The 19133-nt window shown below is 53.6% G+C and overlaps 1 protein-coding gene across 1 annotated transcript in view; it reads left to right on the forward strand.

The window, feature by feature from the left end:
- Window positions 1-960: 960 nt before the first annotated feature.
- Window positions 961-19133, forward strand: part of EDAR (ectodysplasin A receptor) — a 43381-nt gene continuing 25208 nt past the window's right edge. The window contains exons 1-4 of the mRNA XM_050753160.1: window positions 961-1128; window positions 1840-1962; window positions 2678-2859; window positions 8614-8699. Coding sequence (XP_050609117.1) covers window positions 1042-1128; window positions 1840-1962; window positions 2678-2859; window positions 8614-8699 — 478 coding nt within the window. The 5' untranslated portion in view covers window positions 961-1041. The remainder of the gene's footprint in view (window positions 1129-1839; window positions 1963-2677; window positions 2860-8613; window positions 8700-19133) is intronic.

Genomic DNA, 19133 nt, shown 5'->3' on the forward strand with positions numbered 1-19133 from the left:
CGCAATATTGGGAATTAATTGGTTTTCATGACCAGTGATGGCTTGCTAAGGACAAGAGGATGCTGAGGGTGAAAGGTCTTGGGGAGTTTGGGTTCCAGGGCCCAGTTGGGCTTCTGGTCTGAGTCAGTGGTTGATTCTGGAAAGTTCCACACACAACCCAGCATCTAGAACATCTTGCTGTTTTGTCATGTCAAGAGGACAGTGAACCAGAGTGCAGCCACTGGGGAATCTAGGTGACAACAAGTGCACATTATCTCTCTTTGTAGAGCCAGGCTAATTAATACCCAGACTCCCAAGTAAAATTGCTTTGAGTCAGAAACACAGGTCTCCATTCAGAAAATGAAAAAACAAACAAGCAAAAAAATAAAAAATAAAAAAATAAACCCACCTCTTCCTTCAAGGCAGTGCATTCGTGTAATATTAATAGTTGGTGAAAAGCATCAGAACACCTCAGCTGCAGCCATGCTCAGTCCCTTAAGTAGCTGTGTGACCCGGGGCAAGTAACTTAACCTCTCTGGGCTCCCACTATCTCAACTGTAAAGTTAGGTTGTTGGACTTGTCCACTTGGATGGACAACCTGTTCTTAACAGAGAGAGGGAAGAACCTTACGGTGGGGCTGGGAGAGCATTCAGAAGGGGCACAGACCAGAATCTGATTCCTGGCAGTCTCTCCCAGGGGTCCTCCTGTGTCCGGGGCCCAAAGGCCAGGACTGGCCTAGAGGACTCCGGACTTAAAGCTCATGTAAGGCTGGGTTTCTCCAAACCCTCTGAACACGAGAAACAATTACTAACCTCAGGTTTAACTGTGGGCCCTCCATGTGCTCCCAGCCTCCTTTAAGGCTCCCTCCTGGGCGTGGCCACGAGGCTGGGAAGGCCCCAGAATCAGCTCAAATGGCATGGGTACAGCTTCAGCTTCACGTCTGCCTTTTCTTTTAGGATGTATAGTTTCCCCTCTGTTTGCTGGAAGGCACTTTATATCCAGTGGGTTTAAATTACAGGTAGCCGGACCCCCGGTTGGGGGGCTACTGCCAGTGCCCAGCTAATGATGCGTGTCTTTCAGGTAAGCCCTTGGAAGAGGATGGCCCATGTGGGGGACTACACGCAGACGCCCTGGCTCCCCGTCCTGGTGGTAAGTGGTCAGAGCCCCTCACTCTCACAGCGCCCTCATCCTGGTGATGGCTGGACCGTTTCTTAGCCTCTTCAGCTGTAAAATGGGAATGCTGGTCATAGTCCCTCCTTCACAGGGTTCTTCTGAGGGCCTGAAATGAAACCAGGCCTGCAAAGCACGGAACTCGGCCCCAGGCTGAAGTTAGATTGATTTCATTGGTAGCTCCCTTCATAGGGTCTCAAGGATATAAACGCTCTTGAGTGCTTGTTTGTGGTGTGATACACACAGCCCAGTGTCTGTGTGATGAGCTCATGCTTAGGGGCCGCACAGCTGAGAAAGACTTGAACGACTCAGACCCCCACCCCCATCCTCCTGGACATGCCGGCCTTCTGAGGAGCCACTGTATTAGAGGCTCAGTGGGGGACAGGGGCGCCTCCTCCATGACCTTGGCAAGTGCGTTGACGAGGAGAATTCAGAGCAGGCCTTGATGGTGGGACGAGGCTTGGCCAGCAGGGGTGAGGCAGGGTGGTTCTGGTGGGGGCTGGCCGTGCCCAGGTGATCAACCAGGAGCCACTGGAGACTCAGCAGCAGTGAGCACTCACAAGCTGGCACCTTCCCAGACTGAGCCCCCACCACACAGCACCCCCTTCCTATGTCAACCTTGGGCTCTTGGGGGAGTCACACATGTTTCTAAGGAGATATGGAGGCCACAACACCCCTCTTTGTTGGCAGGTGTCTCTGATGTGCTCGGCCCGAGCGGAATACTCAAACTGCGGCGAGAACGAATACTACAACCAGACTACGGGGCTGTGCCAGGAGTGCCCCCCTTGCGGGCCAGGGGAGGAGCCCTACCTGGTAAGGACCCAGCCCTCCTGGGGCCTCGTGCGCTCTCAGGGGAGGCCTCCTGCTTGCGGCATTGGTGCCCTGAGCCTGCATGGCTGTGTGAGAGGTCGCCAGGGTGTATCAAACCAGCCAGTGACACTCCCTGGACGTTGAGATTGACGGCGAGAGCTGCCGTGAGCCCAGGAACGGCACTCTCCGGCTGAGCATTCGTAAACAGATTTTTCAGCAGTTCTGCAATGTTTTTAAAGGACCACTTTCCCACTCTACCCTGATTAAACGAGCATCAGGTCATCTGATTGGAAGCAGGATTGAAATGTTCTCCAGTACTAGTACATTTTTTCCTGAGTGCTGCATCTCCCTCCTCCTTTGGGCAAGCTAAGCACTAAGGGAAACCTCCAGGGTTTCAGCGTGTGGTTCTTGTAGCAAGCTGAGGAAAGTTAGATGCCAAGTGCTACCTGCACTGCCTGGGCATTCCAGCAGCTCGCTGAATTCACCTCAGGGAGGCTCAGAAGAGGGGCAGCGTCTAGAGAGTGGCAAGGAAAGGGACAAACCCGGAGCGTGAGCTGGTTCCTGGGGGCTTTGCAGTTAGGACAAGCCAGGAAACCGAGGCCCAGCAAGAGTAGCTTCCGGAGACAGCCGGCACGTCACTGCCCAAGGACCGTGGGCCGAGTCGGTGTGGTTTGGCTGCTGCACCTACCTGTGTCTCCTCTCTTCTTCCCCCGGCCAGTCCTGTGGTTACGGCACCAAAGACGAGGACTATGGCTGCGTCCCCTGCCCGGCGGAGAAATTTTCCAAAGGAGGCTACCAGATATGCAGGCGCCACAAAGACTGTGAGGGCTTCTTCCGGGCCACCGTGCTGACGCCGGGGGACATGGAGAACGACGCCGAGTGTGGCCCTTGTCTTCCTGGGTAAGCACAGGCCCTCCTGGCAAACCCGGGGATGCTTTCTGCAGAAAACCCCAAGGGGCTATGGGCAAGGACCTTGGGAACAGGGGGTCATGGACACTGCAGGCCTCAGTGCAGCCACACACCTGGCCTTGGTCCTGTCCCGCAAGGGGCAGCATCCAGGACGGAGAGTCCTGGCCCCTGCGGTGGACAGGCAGCCCATCAGGCTCTGCCTCTGTGTCTCCTAAGTGGCCATTAACCATCCTAATATCTTCTGACCACCAAAAGGAAGCAAATTGCTTGAATACTTACAGTAGAGTAACACATGTGAAACACTTTGGGAAAAAGAAAACTAAAAGTTCATGCAAAAGCAGTATTTTTAGTATTCTGGGAACACTGTGGGGACGCTATCAATAAAAATATTTGAGTCATATGATACTATAATCCCACCAAAATGATTATGCATCAGAGATTTTCCAAAAAAAAAAAAAAAAACTGAAAATGCAATTAGCCTGAAAGAGAGAAAGAAAATCTTCCTTTTTCCAGGCAGGACGCCTCAGCAAGTTCTGCCAGGGACCAGGAAAATACACCGTCAATCCCCAGAAAATCCTGAGCCACGGCTATTGCTGCTCCCTCCCCCTAGTGGCCACAACGCATAATGCTTTGCAAAGGCTACAAATAGAGACTAAAAATAAAAGCAGTGGTGGTGTCCCTGGTACAGCTGGTACAGGTGGGAGAGGTGGCGGCAGTGATGAGGCCGGTGGGGATGGGGGAGATGACCACAGCTCAGTGCATAAGGCACACTCAGAGTGTCTTAGGAGTTGCAGAAGGACTTCTCACCTCATGGCTGGGGAGGTAGTGTCAGCAGGGGTCTTGGGAGATTTGTGGAGGTGATACCTGGATGAGTTAGGCTAAGAAGTAGGACAGAGGCCTGCAGGTGGAGATGCTGACGCCAGAGCTCAGAGGGCTGGGCAGCTGGGCAGCGCCTGGGACTCTGATTGGGTCCCTGTGGCCAGAGCAAGAGTTGCACACCTGGAGGTGTGCACAAGCCGGGGAGGAGGGCAGGGACCAGATGGAACCAGGCTCTGGAAACCACCGCTGAAGACTTGAACCTTCAGCTTGAAGCCGATGCAGGTCAGCACACAGACTGCTGAGCCAGGTAGGACACAGCAGGACGTCCTTCTGGAAGCAGCGAGGGACATGGCTGAGCACGGAAAGCCTAGAGCCCTGGGACCAGGGGTGCTGTGGGCAGGGAGAGGGCTGGAGCAGAGGCGTTGGGGGTAGAGGAGAGGAAGAATCTGAGAGCCCCCTGAAAGAGAGCACTGACCGGGGTGCAGACGGCACACAGCAGGGGAAAGAGATTCAGAAGAGGACACTCAGGTGTCTCCGTGACTGGCCGTGTGGACATGGTGCCACTTGATCAGCTGCAGAAGATAGGAGCCGGAGGGTGCTTGGTGGGGAGGTGGAGGGAGGATAGAGGCTGTGTGTGTGGAATTTGAGGGGACTGTAGGACATCCAGACCTAGATAGCTAACCCAGAGACGGCCTGAAGCTCCAGGCGGAGATCCAGAGCTGGGAAGTCAGCTACGCACTCAGGGTGCTGGGAGCAGCTGTGGTAGAAGAGTTCCCCAGGAGGCAAATTCCCCCTGCAGGGAGAGGGCGGGTGCACCACGCAACCTCGCTGATCTGTGCTGCTGGCTCTGGCCTGGCTATGGTTCAGATCCGAGAAGGTGTCCATCAGTACTCGAAGGCCAGGGCTGACTCTGTGGCCTGAAGACAACGTGCTTGGTTCTGATACATTTACCAGAAAGTGTGTAATGTCTAAAGAAGTTGGACGCTGGAAGGGTGGTGAGCTCCCTGCCTCTGGAAGGATTCAGGTGAATGTGGACGGCCATCTGCAGAATTAGTGGGCAGGCTGCTCTCTGGGCTTTTAACATTCTTTCCAGTGCTGGAATCTTGATGCCTCCTGCCCTGCTCCGTGGGACAGTGACCTGCTCAGTCCACACCACCCTCAGCACCCAGGACATAGCAAGGCCCAGCACACTTGCTGGGCAGGCAAGGGACCCAGTGCAGAGACACCCTCAGCACGCGCCTCAGAGTGCCTTCGCACTGCACAGGGGTGCAGACGATGGGAACAGTTTCCAGGCTGGCTCCACGATGTGCTGTGTCTGCTCAAATCATCGCTGCCAGTCCCAACGCCACCAAAATTGAAAGCCCCCGCCTTGCCTCCGAATCCCAGCTCCTCTTAGGGGCTCATGCCGCCCCCTCTACTGCAGACAAGGCTTCTCCACGGTAGGACCCTGGAGGCCCCACTTCCTCCTGTGAGGCTGTCATGCTGTGTCACAGAGGAGGATCACAGGAGTCTTGGCAGACCGGTGTGACTAGCTCCATGAAAGGCTGCGTTCATTCCTGAATCCGAGTGGCTGTCAGGCTACGGATGCGAATTGCCTCGTCCCAGTGTGTCCTGGGCCCCGGCCGCTGCCTGTGGTTTGGTTTGGCAGGTACTCCTCCTGATGCTCCGCCCTCCCGGTTGTGTGGCCAGGACACTCGCTGAACAATGAGCAGCACCCGAGGCTTTCCTGTGGGAAGAGGTTCTGTGGGAGGACCTGGGAACCGAAACAGGAGGAAAGCAGGAGAGAGAGGTTACGTTTCCCCACCTCTCCAGGGCGCCTTCTCACCCCGGAGGATTCGCCAGCCGTGGTTCTGGATGGCAGGGGCAGGGGGCAGGACACAGCGGCTCTGCACTCGTTCTGCACACCAACATGGCTGGAGGAAAATGAACATCTGGGAACCTGCGGCGTCCCTTACAGGCATGAGAGTTCTGAAGAAAGGAACTCTCTGGGAAAATCTATATCTACTGACTGAGAGAAAGTCCGTCCCTAAACAACAGATCGTAGGGGACCCAATTAAACTGACTCTTGTCCTGGGCTGTACACCTTAATCAACCGATATAGAACAGAGGTCGGGGGACCTAGGAAGAAAGCCAAATATGGATCAAAATGTAGGAAATTAGACCTTTCCAGAAAGACGAAGGGAGCAGACACTCTGTAGCTGGGCCAGAGATCCCTAAATGAACACCTGATTTCGGGTTGGTGACAAGCTCAGGCAGAAAAAGACAGGCACGTGTTCCTCGTTGCTGTGCAGCCCAGGATGAGAGACCCAGGTGTAAGCCACACCGTGCGGAGTTTAGGCTAGTCCCACAGAGAGAACCTAACATTTAGAAATGTTGTGTGCAGTAGTACGTGCTAGAAAACGGTGGCTTCTCCTTGTCAGGAGGCACTGAACACTCACGGGGTGAGGAAGCACAGTTTCATAACAGCCTCTTGGAGCCAATGTGTTTTTAAAAGTTTATCACCGGCCAGGCACAGTGCCTCAGGCCTGTAATTCCAATGCTTTGGGAGGCCAAGGCAGGTGGATCGCTTGAGGTCAGGACTTCGAGACCAGCCTGGCCAACTGGTGAAACCCCGTCTCTACTAAAAATGCAAAAATTAGCCAGGCATCATGATGCATGCCTGTAATCCCAGCTACTTGGGAGGCTGAGGCAGGAGAATTGTTTGCACCTGGGAGGCGGAAGTTGCAGTGAGCCAAGATTGCTCCTCTGCACTCCAGCCTGGGTAACAGAGGGAGACTCTATCTCAGGGAAAAAAAAAAAAGAAAAAGTTTATTACCTTTCAATATTCCTTAACTGAGTGACTGGATAGGTTGCATAGCTGTACCCATGCACATGACCCCCACGGATGAGGGTGGCCAGCCTGTGACAGAAGGTGCCTGGGTTCCCAGGACAAGCCAAAGACGCAGTTGTGGGACAGAGCCACCGCCCTCCCCATGCTCAGAATGTAGTGGCCCCAGTGGGCACCCATCCTACGGCCGGGTGTTCTGCACCCACCGTGTGGCCGTGGAGCATCACCCATGACAGAGAGCAAGCCCGGCACCTGGGGTGTGAACTAGGATGGGCAGAGAGGCCTTCTGGGGCCTCTGTCCACCTCAGCATCCAGGTTCCACAGAGAAGAACTTGGCATCATTCATTCATTCAGCCAGTGTTTACAGAGAACCATCCTTCCTCAGTACCTAGCACAAGGTCCAAGGAAATATAGATGTGAACAAGGCTTGCCCTGGAGGGCCTCCGAGTCCAGGAGCGGGACCAATCCCCCTAGGTGGGAGAGAGAATGCCTGGAGGCAGAATGAGAAAAGGTGGAGGAGGCGAGGGACGAGGAGGTGACGCACGGAGGAGGTGAGATGGGGAGTAGGGGGCTGCCTAGGAGCCCGAGATGTTTCTCAGAAGTGTCAGCTTGGGCTGGGGACATTAGAAAGCTGCAGGTGGACCTGGTCTGGCCCACATGCCCGTGAGCTCACAAGGCCAGGTGGCAGACACGTGCCTTGGCCTGCCTCATAGAAAGAGGTGGCTTCTGGAGGGCAGAAGGTAGATTTGCGAGAGGCTTAGCTGTAAAACTGGCTGTCGTGGCTTCTCTGGGAGGTGTTTTGAGATTGGTTAATTAATGTTTACAAGATACACAGGGATCTGAGGATAAAGGGCTTTGAGGGAGAGCAGGCAATTATGGTCCTAACATTACTGGTAACAGTCCAGGCTCAGGAAGGCGGGAGCCCACAGACCCCCGCGCCAGGTTGCTGCTTAGCACTACCATCAGCAGGGGCCTCTGTGGGGCCTGGCTAATAAAAAAGAGATTAGAAAACAGTCATGGAAATATTCCTTCTCATCCCAGCTCTTGAATCGCAATAGGGAAAGCATTGGCGCCACTCATGTTATTTAATCAACTTCTCACCTTGTGACAAATGGCTCCACGCTCTCCACTGAGCATTTGTTTATGGAAAATGGGCCCAGCCTAGGGTAGGAGCCACAGCCTGCAGAGGGAAGGCGCCCGAGCTGGGAGCCCCAAGGAGAGGGTGGTGCCAGCAGAGGCTGTGCCTGGGAGTGGGGCAGCCGCAGGGAGCACAGGCACAGGGCAGACCCCTGAGAGCAGGACCTGAGCCGTCATATAGCCACGGGGCTGGCGCTGTGACATCGGGGAGCTGAAAGACAAAATGGAGCATCACTGGGAGCTGAAGGACTTCAAACGGAGCTACTGTGAATGATTTGTTCCTTGCGCTGTATGTGCAACCCCAGCGTAAAGGCTTTGCTCTTCCAAGGGTGTCTTCCGTAAAGTGCTTCCTGAGGAGGAGGTACTTGCAACCTGGTTGTGTTGCCGGCTGTCATGAGGGCCACCTGCATTGACCTCTCTGGACAGCACAACCGTCTGTCTCCTGCAACTGCACTCTGGTGGCATTCAGCAGCAATGCAGATGGCCTGGGAGTTCCACGTGTCCCAGAGGCACACTCACGCCCGTAATCCCAGCAGGCTGCAGGCTCTGGGGAGGGCGCCCACCGAGGGCGTGTTCCTCCTCCAGGAGGGTCTGGCCTTGGTTGGTGTGACCCCTGGGGGGCTAAGCAGGGCCTACATGTGGGGGCACAGGGATATTTCTGGTGGATGATGGTGATGGCACACACACTAAACACAGCCACCAGAGAGAGGAACCAGAAAGGGGCTGAGATTAAAAGAAAGGCCCACACTGGCGGCTCAATATTGTTAAAAGAATGCTCCATTTTAATACAGGCTGAAACCCCAAGGAAACTGAGTGGACAGAGCGGGCGGCTGACTGGACGTGGCCTCATGCCCAACTTGGATTGTGGGCCTGCAGACCGGCCGCCGTGCTCTCTGTGCCAGTCCCTGCCTGCGTGCTGTCCAGCTCACCTGTCTCTGTTTTGTCTTGTCTCTCCCCCATAGCTACTACATGCTGGAGAACAGACCCAGGAACATCTACGGCATGGTCTGCTACTCCTGCCTCCTGGCGCCCCCCAACACCAAGGAATGTGAGTGTCTTTGTCCTCCCACCAGCACGGTATTTGTTCAGCACGGGTCTCTTTCACTAGAGAGGGTGTAGGAAGCAGCCGGTCCTGGCACCTGGACAAGGTGAATCACAGTAACAGCATTAGTGAAAGTGTGCCTGTGGCCTGTCTAGACAGGTCTATGAAGGCAGGGAGGTCTGCCACAGCTGAGCCTTGAGTCAGAGGCTGAGGTGCTAGTGCAGGTTGGCCACCGGCTACCTGACAAGTCACTTAACCTCCATGAGGCTCGGTTTTCTCATCTGTAATGTGGGGGTACTAACATCTGACCTACCAATCTCACATGGTTATTGTAAAAACCAAGGAGATCACAGAGGCGAAGTACTACTATTTTGCAAAGTACTACGAAGCGCTAGGTGAGAATGAGGCCAAGGAAAATCTAAATGTGATCACAATTCATGAAACCGATTCCACAAAGCACATGTTAACAGTCTCAGGAGTTTATAATCCTGCCTTGGGGTGTTTCTGTCCTGTTCTTTCAGTCTGGCTTTCATGGGCATCTGTTTATGAGGAAGGGCCAGGTACCTCTGCCTCAGAGGAATGTGCTGGGTGGACTCTTGGATGTGTGGTCTGGGAGAGACGAAGGCAGGTAGGACAGGCAGCTGGGAGGAAGCTGGGTGTCTGGTCCCGGGCTGCAGGAGCACTTGCCACCCTCTGGCTCCTTCAAGGCTGGAGGAGCAGCTGACCCTGGGACCCTGCCTCTCTTTGCTCTTCGTAAGGCCCCACTACCCCCGTGTCTCGTAATAATGTTGTCCAGGAGAAAGAGGGCCTGCATCTTACCACGCTGGAAGGAAGGGAGGAGCAGGAATGGGGTGCAGCATGTCCTCCCTCCTTCTGGTCAAGTCAGGAGGAGGGTTCTGTGCTGTGGGCTGTGCTGCAGGGAGAGCCATTCTGTCCCTTCCAAATCACTGAAGTGCATGAGCCCTGCACCAGTGGGTTTGCTCATCTTCAAAACCATTTCCCTTGCCAGCCGTATGCTAATTAATTCACAAATTAGAGGAGGCCGCAGCTCGGCTGCCAGCCTGACCCATGGTGGAGCCAGCTGCCATGGCCCACGTGTCCTCTGTGGGGATCTAGGCTGACTCAAGGCCAGATCATTGTGGGATGAAGAACCAGTCTGGAAAGATGTCAGACACTCCCTACCTATTCGGAAAAGCATCTTTGCCTGTGGAACCTGGGAGAAGAGCAGCCCTCCTCAGGGGCCCTTCTGTTCGAGAGCTCTCACACGGCGCAGCCTTCCGTGTCCAATGTGGCAGCCAGAATAGACTCGAGTTGCGGCAGGGGCGCCTCTCTAAGTCCAGCAGTGAGGTCTGTCACATGTGGAAAGCAAGCACAGTCCCCTGAGTCCTGAAGATTTTAAAGACGAGCGCACCCCACTCCCACCTCCTGCCCTGGCCTGCTTAACGGAAAGCCGGCTCCCAGGAAGGCCTTGGGGTAGGGCCTTAGAATCCAGCCCTGAGGGAGATCAGCGGAGAAATAGACAGTCCTGCTGTGTTCTCGTTAGAAGCCCCTTGGGCAAGGCCCCAGGCCTCAGCTTGCCCATCTGGGAAATGGGGAGATGCGGCCAGCTAGGCCTTGGGGTGGATGGACCCCTGCCTGGGTCGGGGCCTCAGTGTGAATGCCAAACAGAGTGATGCTCTCCACCTCTGGGCCTGCACTGGTCTCAATCCAGAGATCTTTTTACCCCGGGCACCTGCCCAGCAGTCAGCAAAACGTCAGAGCTAGAAAGCCCCGTGGAGTCACTGAGACCCACACACAGGACCGTCGTCAGCAGCCTCACCCTGGACAGCCAGGGATTCAGGAAACATTTCATCAGGAGTCCGAAATTGCCAACTAGCTGCCCAGGTCCAGCAGGCCCTGTCTTCCTCAAACCCATGGTTGTGGTCAAGAGCACCTCCTCCTCCCCTCTGTTTTCTTGATTTACCTGGGCCCTCGCCAAACGAAATTCACATCCTTGGTACTCTGTAGCAACAAATGGTGGATTATGCAAACCACAGTCAGACTTGCCAAGAGCCCCTGACTGAGGATGACACACACCTTAGGAGAGCTGCAGCAGACAATGGGTCGCAGCTGCAGGGGAGGCACCAGCCAGGAGTGAGCCCAGGTCAGTGCCAGGGTCTCCCCAGCCTAGGAGTGCCCACAGCGCTCCCCCACACCTCCTGGACTCGAACCCCACGCTGAGGCACCTGTGCAGTGCAATCACCTCCTATCCTAAAAGAGATGGCGGCTTCTCTGCATCTCTGTGAAGCAGAGGGTTTCAGGGGGGTGATTCTCAGGGGAGCACCATGGGGGTTTCTTATGACTCCAATTGCTGGCCCCCCCCCCCGATTCATCAGGTCTGGATGAACCAGAGAATGTACATTTTTAGCAAGTTTGGGAACCACTAGGGTAGGTTATGAGCCTGCTCTGGAGCTTCAGTGCCTGAGTTAAACGAATTATCTCATCTCCCGGAGCCTCCATGTCCTCTCCTGCCCAGGGCAGCTCCCAGTGGTGCCCACTGCCCAGGCTGCTGTGTGGCTCAGGGGCAATTTTGCCCACCGTATCCACCCAGAAGCACATCGTGAGTGCCCCAGGGTGTTAATTAATGTGATGCAGCCCTCAAATAATCCTGAGGAGAAATGAAAAAGCAACGTATATTTTCCTTTAAAATGGAATAAAATCATTCCAGTTTCTGGGGTTGCCAAGTAACAAGAGGGAAATCAAAGAGGACAGACGTCAGATTGTAGATCAGTCCTGGCTGTGGGTTGGTTGTCACCTTGGATTAAAACATGCTCACCCCCAGCTCTGAGCCTGTACTCAGTGACTGCAATACTGTGGAGCCCTGTAGTCCGGTGAAAAGAGATGAAAAGGCCTTCGGTTATTTTTCAGTTAAATTACAGAGCAAGACGTACTTGGGGCGACCAGAGCTTTCTGGTTTTCTGTTTTCCCTGCACCATCCTGCATAAATGGATCTGTGTTGTAATGACAGTGCGGGCAGCGAGGTCAACACGTTGCCCTGGCGTAATAGGGAGGAAGATAGGGTCCAGCATCAGGCTTGGGTTTCATTACAAGTGATCACCCCTGGGAAAGTTTCTCATCTGCAGACTGGGGACATGATTGTTGGGAGGAGAGGTGTGATGGCATGGGCGATGCATGTGGAGTGCCCACTCCAGGGCCAGGCGCTGGGCACTGACCAGAGATGAAGTATCCCAGCCCAGCAGGCGGCATGGCTCCACAGCCCGTGAGCTGGCCTGCATTTTCCTCACTGACCAGGGGTGCAGACGGCACACAGCAGGGGAAAGAGATTCAGAAGAGGACACTCAGGTGTCTCCGTGACTGGCCATGTGGACATGGTGCCACTTGCTCAGCTGCAGAAGGCAGGGGCAAGAGGGTGCTTAGTGGGGAGGTGGAGGGAAGATAGAGACTCTGTGTGTGGAATTTGAGGCGACTGTGGGAAATCCAGACCGAGATAGCTAACCCAGAGATGGCCTGAAGCTCCAGGCGGAGATCCAGGGCTGGGAAGTCAGCTATGCACTCAGGGTGCTGGGAACCACTGGGCAGAAGGCCTCCCCATGAGGCAGCTTCCTAGTGCGGAGAGAGGGCGGGTGCACCACGGAGCCTCGTCGACCTACACTGCCGGTTCTGGCCTGGCTACGGTTCAGACCCGAGAGGGCGCCCCAGGGCCTGGGACACTGGGCAGCAGAAATCCCTCCCTAGAAAGAATGGTCAGGGTCGGGTGCAGTGGCTCACCCCTGAAATCCCAGCACCTTGGGAGGCCTAGGCGGGTGGATCACCTGAGGTCAGGGGTTCAAGATCAGCCTGACCAACATGGAGAAACCCCATCTCTACTAAAAATACAAAATTAACTGGGCATGATGGCGCATGCCTGTCATCCCAGCTACTCAGGAGGCTGAGGAGGAGAATCGCTTGAACCTGGGAGGTGGAGGTTGCGGTGAACTGAGATTGCGCCATTGCACTCCAGCCTGGGCAACAAGAGCGAAACTCTGTCTCTAAATAAGTAAATAAATAAATAGCGGTCAGAGGGTTAAGATTGCAATAGCCTGGCAGCTGTTTTCTTATCATCGGTGATGCAGGCCCCCGAGGCAAAGCCCGAGTAGGCTGGCCTTTTTGGAGAAATCTCTGCTACTCTGCGTACTCCATGGTTTCCATCTCTCGTGCCTGGGTGCCCTACTGTGATGCGAAACAGCAAGCACCTCCCCTCAGGTGTGATGCGGGCTTCCCAGCCTCCCAGACACCAGCGTTCAGCTGCTCCTGGCGCAGAGCCTCTCAGACCTGACTGCGCACACATCTCCAGGGACCCGCTGAGCAGTGGATTCTGACACAGCGGGTCCCGGTGGGCCCGAGACTCAGCATTTCTAGCAGGTTCCCATGGAATCCCACTTGGAGCAGCTAGGGAGTCTCTGCTGAGTCTGCCCACAGTTCAGAATCTGCCACTAGGGGGTACACAGCCAGTGCCACAGTCTGGGACCCCTTGTCGACAGCTGTAAGAGTCAATAAACAGATCATTCCTAAAAACGCAATCTTTTACCCTCTGCAGAGAACCCCAGCCAGCCTCTAATGCATACTGGTGAGGTTCCAAATTGTGTGGATTAACAGACCTCAAAGGCCCCCATATGAGCTATTGTGGCTGTGAATGGAGGCGTAGCTCCCTCCGGCCATGTGCTTCTGGCTGGCTGAGGCTTCCTGGGGAAGGGGAACACAGTGCCTGGCAGGACGCTTCCCGGAGTCACCGCTGCCTCGAACTCCACGGCGAGCTAGGCAGAACCAGTCCCTGCTCATTTTCACCACCGCTGCCTCGAACTCCACGGCGAGCTAGGCAGAACCAGTCCCTGCTCATTTTCACTTTGTTTATTTATTTATTTTTTTGAGACAGATTCTTGCTCTGTCACCCAGGCTGGAGTGCAGTGGTGTGATCTCGGCTCACTGCAACCTCCGCCTCGTGGGTTCAAGTGATTCTCCTGCCTCAGCCTCCTGAGTAGCTAGGACTACAGGTGTGTGCCACCACCCCCAGCTAATTATTTTTTTGTATTTGTAGTAGAGATGGGGTTTCACCATGTTGGCCAGAATGGTCTCGATCTCCTGACCTCGTGATCTGCCCGCCTCAGCCTCCCAAAGTGCTGGGATTACAGACGTGAGCCACCTGGCCTGGCCTCATTTTCACTTTAATATAGGCCTTATATGGACATTTTTGCCTGTTTTCTGGGACTGCAGTTCATACCAGCTTTTATCAAACACCCCAGCTTTGCTTATTCAAAACTCGGGTGCACATGGAAGTGTACGAGGGGAGATGGACCCGCAGTTGGCCACCCAACAGAGACCCATGGAGCACCTTCCACTTAACAGGCATCCCAAGAGGCAGATGAACCGAAACACACAGCACACAGTGGAACGGGGGGAAAGCTCCAGACACTGTATATTTGGTTAGTGAGGAGTTAATCCTCAGTAGACAGGCGTAGACCCCGGCCCAGGAGAACCTGCACGCAGGTGCAGGGGGTGCCAGTGCCTGTCCTGGGGGCTGCACCAGGGCTGCATCTCCAGCCCAGGCCCCTGGGCCTGCTCGCGCCCCACCGTGCCCAGCCCCACCCACCACCCTGCAAGGCTCGAGGGTTTGTCTGTGGACCCACAGCTGGTAACAGCAGAAGGAGTGGAAGAGGATTAGCCCAGGCCGCTCTCTTTTCCTTTTAATATGCTGGGTTTTGCCCAAACCTCTTTTAGACATCACGTGCATTCAACAGGATGCTGGTATGCTAATAATATCGAAATGCATACTTGTGTGATTCTGGGATGGATTTTTTCAAGCGTTTAGGGGTAATGCAGAGTAGGTGCTTGTTTCCCATGGCGATTTTTCTGACTCTCCTGAAAAATAGCAGAACAACCTGGGCTTATTACCCAACCCCTGCTTCAAGCTCTGCAGGTGCCTTCATTAGCTGTCCTCAAGCCACACCCAGTGCTACCCAAGGTTGGCACTTTGGGACCGGATCTGCCCACCTGTTCTTGTAGGTTGTATGGTAGTGACAGTGGCAGCAAGCAGAGGTGAGAGACGTGTGCGGGGGCAGCCAGGGATGGCAAGGCCCACCACCTCCCGTTTGACACCCCCTCTGGTCTTAGCACACCTTCTGTCTTGCCCAAGGGCAGAGGCACTGAATTGTGGATAAAACAGACCAAGTAAGCTAGATGTTGGTTCTTTCAGTTGACACATAATAATTGCACATATTTATGGGGTACCGAGTGAAATTTCCATACATGTATACAAAGTGTCATGATCCGGTCAGGGCAATTATGATATGCATGACCTCAAACATGTATCACTTCTTTGTGTAGCGAACATTCCAAATCCTCTCTTGTAGCTGTGAGAAATACACAGTGCATTATTGTCAGCTGTAGTCTGGGTGCTAGAGCTCAGAACAACCGCTCCTGCCGGGCTGGACTTTTGTATTTGTTAACCAGCCTCTCCTTCCCCACCTCTATTCTGCTCCACTTCTGTGAGATCCACTCCTTTGGCTTCCACACGAGCCATGCATTGCTTTTATAAAACAGCTGCTCTTGGGACAGATCCTTTTCCTTTTTTGCCACAAGCACACTCCCTCAAGGTCTGTCGGCCACGGGGCTGCCACTCTGGAAATTCTAGCTCACCCTTGCCTGTATTTGTGATTTGAGGGTCTTCGCCCCTCTCCCTTCTGCTGAAAGGGCAGCTCCATTCCTTGTTGCCGAGCTCTGAGCACAGGGAAGAGGCCCAATGTCAGGAAGTGAGCTGCTGCCCTTTGGTGGCCTGGGTGGCCTGTAGGCAAGTCTGAAATCCCCATGTCCTCCTGCTCCTTGGGCAACGATCTAGCAACTGGGATTCTCCTGACCGGTCTCGTGGGAAGCGTCTCCCTGTAGATGCTCTGGTGGCCCTGGGAACTTCGGAACCTGAGGAGGCTTGTGGGGTCTGGCTGATTGGATGCTGGCTTTCAGCTCCAGTCCTGACATGAGAGGGTGAGCTCTGGAGAAATGTCAGGGTCCACCATCCCGCCCACCTTGCCGCCACCTCTTCGGCTGCGCACACATGCTCAGAGCAAGCGTTTCTCTCAGCAACTCAGGGATCCCTGCACACCAGGGAGCACCCAGCCTACACCTGCAGCCCGGCAGTCAGGGACTGTTTGGTTGGTGCCAGCTGGGGGTGTTTGGGGAAGGAAATGTCAGGATAGAGGCACAGCCGGCCGGCCGAGGGCAGGTGGGTGCCTGTGGGTGCAGGAAGATGTCATGTCTGCAGGCATTGTTTGGGGACGTCATTGCGTAACCAGCCCTGCAGGGCTGCAGGGGCATTCCACAAGTGTCTGTGTGCTCACTAGGCTGCGTTTATCGCTCCACTCTAGACCACAGGCCTGGGCATATTTGTGTCCCTATCCCCAACTCTGTCACCTGAAGCAGCCTGCAAGCCCCGGCAGGAAGGGACAAGAAGAGACGAAGATGACAAACATTCACAGACAGCCCATGGCTGTTGTTTTGCTCTGACAGTGTATCCCTTGAGCGCCTTACTGAACAGACAGATCAGCTTCTTTTCAATGTCTTGTTTGCCCTTATAAAGGAAATTAGGTCATGCTGGAAACTGTGCTATGATGCCCCTGTGCTTACTCACCTGATAAAGTTGGGGAGGCTACCTCCCAGCAAACAGAAATGGGCACACAGTCTGAAGCCCCCTTATCACGCTGGAGACTTCCAGAGCAACTTCAGTAAGGTCTGTGAGGGGGATGCTCTGTTGTTTGACATGGGCTTGTGGTTTCCAGCCAGGGGCACGCACCTCTCCACCAGCTGTTTATCTATCTATCTATCTATCTATCTATCTATCTATCTATCTATCTATTATTTATTTATTTATTTATTTTGAGATGGAGTTTCCCTCTTGTTGCCCAGCCTGGAGTGCAATGGTGCGGTCTCGACTCACTGCAACCTCTGCCTCCTGGGTTCCAGCGATTCTCTTGCCTCAGCCTCCCCAGTAGATGGGATTACAGGCCCCTGCCCCCAGACCCGGCTAATTTTTGTATTTTTAGTAGAGATGGGGTTTCACCATGTTGGCCGGGCTGGTCTCAAACTCCTCTTAGGTGATCCTCCCACCTCGGCCTTCCACAGTGCTGGGATTACAGGCGTGAGCCACGGCGCCTGGCCAGCTCTTTCCCGAACAAGAACACTGGTTCCAAGGCCAAGTAAGAGGCTAAATTAAGAAAGCAAAGACTTGTCATAAGTGTGAGGCCCAGGAGGAAAAAATCTTCCATTCATCATCCAGAAACACAAGGAAACATCACTCGGCCCTCAGTGGGCAGGTGACGTTTCTTACATACCCTATGACAGTCCCAGGCACTCTTAGCTGCCCTGGGACTCCCAAGCCCAATGTTTCCTTGGCCAAGCTGCCAATTTGCTTTACCAGGTGTGAGGACAGAGAAGCATACAGTCCGTTCTCCTGTGGCCCCACTCCATTTAGGGGAGACACGAGTGGATAGCTCAGCTGGTCACTAGCTCCTGGGCTGCCCCCACTCACAGAACAAGAGTGTGCATTTCTCCTGAGAACTTCCTACTAAAGAAAACAGCCAGCCTGGGTGTGGATTACAGGCTCCCACCTGTAATCCTAGCACTTTGGGAGGCTGAGGCAGGTGGATCACTTGAGGTTAGGAGTTCAAGACCAGCCTGACCAACATGTATTTTTCTCTACTAAAAATACAAAAATTAGTCAGGTGTGGTGGCACACACCTGTACTCCCAGCCTCTCAGGAGGCTGAGGTGGGAGGATCACTTGAGCCCAGGAGGCAGAGGCTGCAGTGAGCCAAGATCATGCCACAGCACTCCCGACTGGGTGACAGAGTGAGATCCTCCTTGTCTCAAACAAAACAAAACAAAACAAAAAAACAGCCCAACTAGGAAGCTTGCTTCTCCTGGAAGCCTTGCTGCATGGGCTGACCAGGCGCAGTGCTGGGCCATTCCTCTGGGCTGGGCCAGGCTGGGGAGGTACCTTGATTTGGGGAGAGCAGCTGGCCTTGTCCTTGACTCAGGGGCTGCTTTTCTTTAGACCAAATGCACTTCACAGATTTCTCCAGAACTGGTAGAGGCAAAAGCGAGAGAGTGGGAGATGCATTTGAAACATGTTGGTTTTTATTCTTTGCAAAACTGAAGTCTGGCCTAAAAGAAGGTTGGTCTTCTTTTAGGAGGTCTGGAACAGGACGTGATCTGTTCTGTGGTGGAATGCTTTTGTTTTGGCTAAATGGTTGTTTCTTAGTGATTTGACTGAGAGCAAAATCGGCTTCCATTTTATCCCCGCTAAGTGACACTTCTTCCGTAGAAGGGGAGTTTTAGGAAGCATAGTTGTAAGGGAAGGCAGAGCACACCTTGCTCGGAAACTGGTCACAGCTATGTAAAACATGTCTGAGGAAAAATCCTAGGGAGAAATACAGCAAAAGTCAACTTAGCCAAGGAGGCCATGGGTAGTTCTTTTCCTCCTTTCTCGTGTTCTTATTTTTCCAGATTTTTATTTTATTTTATTTTTATTTTTATTTTTATTTTTTTGAGACGGAGTTTCACTCTTGTTGCCCAGGCTGGAGTGCAGTAGTGTGATCTCAGCTCACTGCAACCTCCGCCTCCCAGGTTCAAGCGATTTTCCTACCTCAGCTTCCTAAATAACTGGGATTACAGGCATGTGCCACCATACCCAGCTAATTTTTTGTATTTAGTAAAGATGCGGTTTCACCATGTTGGCCAGGCTAGTCTCGAACCCCTGACCTCAAGTGATCCACCCACCTTGGCCTCCCAAAGTGCTGGGATTACAGGCATGAGCCACTATGCCCGGCCCCTTTTCTACTTTTTTTTTTTTTTTAAGACAGAGTCTCGCTGTGTCACCCAGGCTGGAGTGCAATGACGCAATCTCCACTCACTGCAAGCTCCATCTCCCAGATTCATACCATTCTCCTGCCTCAGCCTCCCCAGTAGCTGGGACTACAGGCGCCCGCCACCACACCTGGCTAATTTGTTGTATTTTTAGTAGAGACGGGGTTTCACAGTATTAGCCAGGATGGTCTCGATCTCCTGACCTCGTGATCCGCTGCCTCTTGTTCTTCTAACAAGAAGAACTTGTACCCATACTACATACAGATAGCTATCTCATACGCTTTTATCACCAGCCTCCTTCCCACAACAATATTTATATGTATAAATCAAGAAGCTATTTTCTCAGACTGATGCTGAACAACAATCCAAACCCAAAGTGCTGGGATTACAGGCGTGAGCCACCGCATCCAGTCCCCTTTTCTAGATTTTTAATAGTAAGCATATATTACTTTTATGACTGGAAAAAGTATTAACACATTCCTACTGTATGTAATTGAAGGAATTAGTCAAGTATTGTATCACCCTAATGGTACTTTCATATACACATTCT

This window comes from Macaca thibetana, chromosome 13 (assembly GCF_024542745.1).
Source record: "Macaca thibetana thibetana isolate TM-01 chromosome 13, ASM2454274v1, whole genome shotgun sequence".
Taxonomy (NCBI): Eukaryota; Metazoa; Chordata; class Mammalia; order Primates; family Cercopithecidae; genus Macaca; species Macaca thibetana.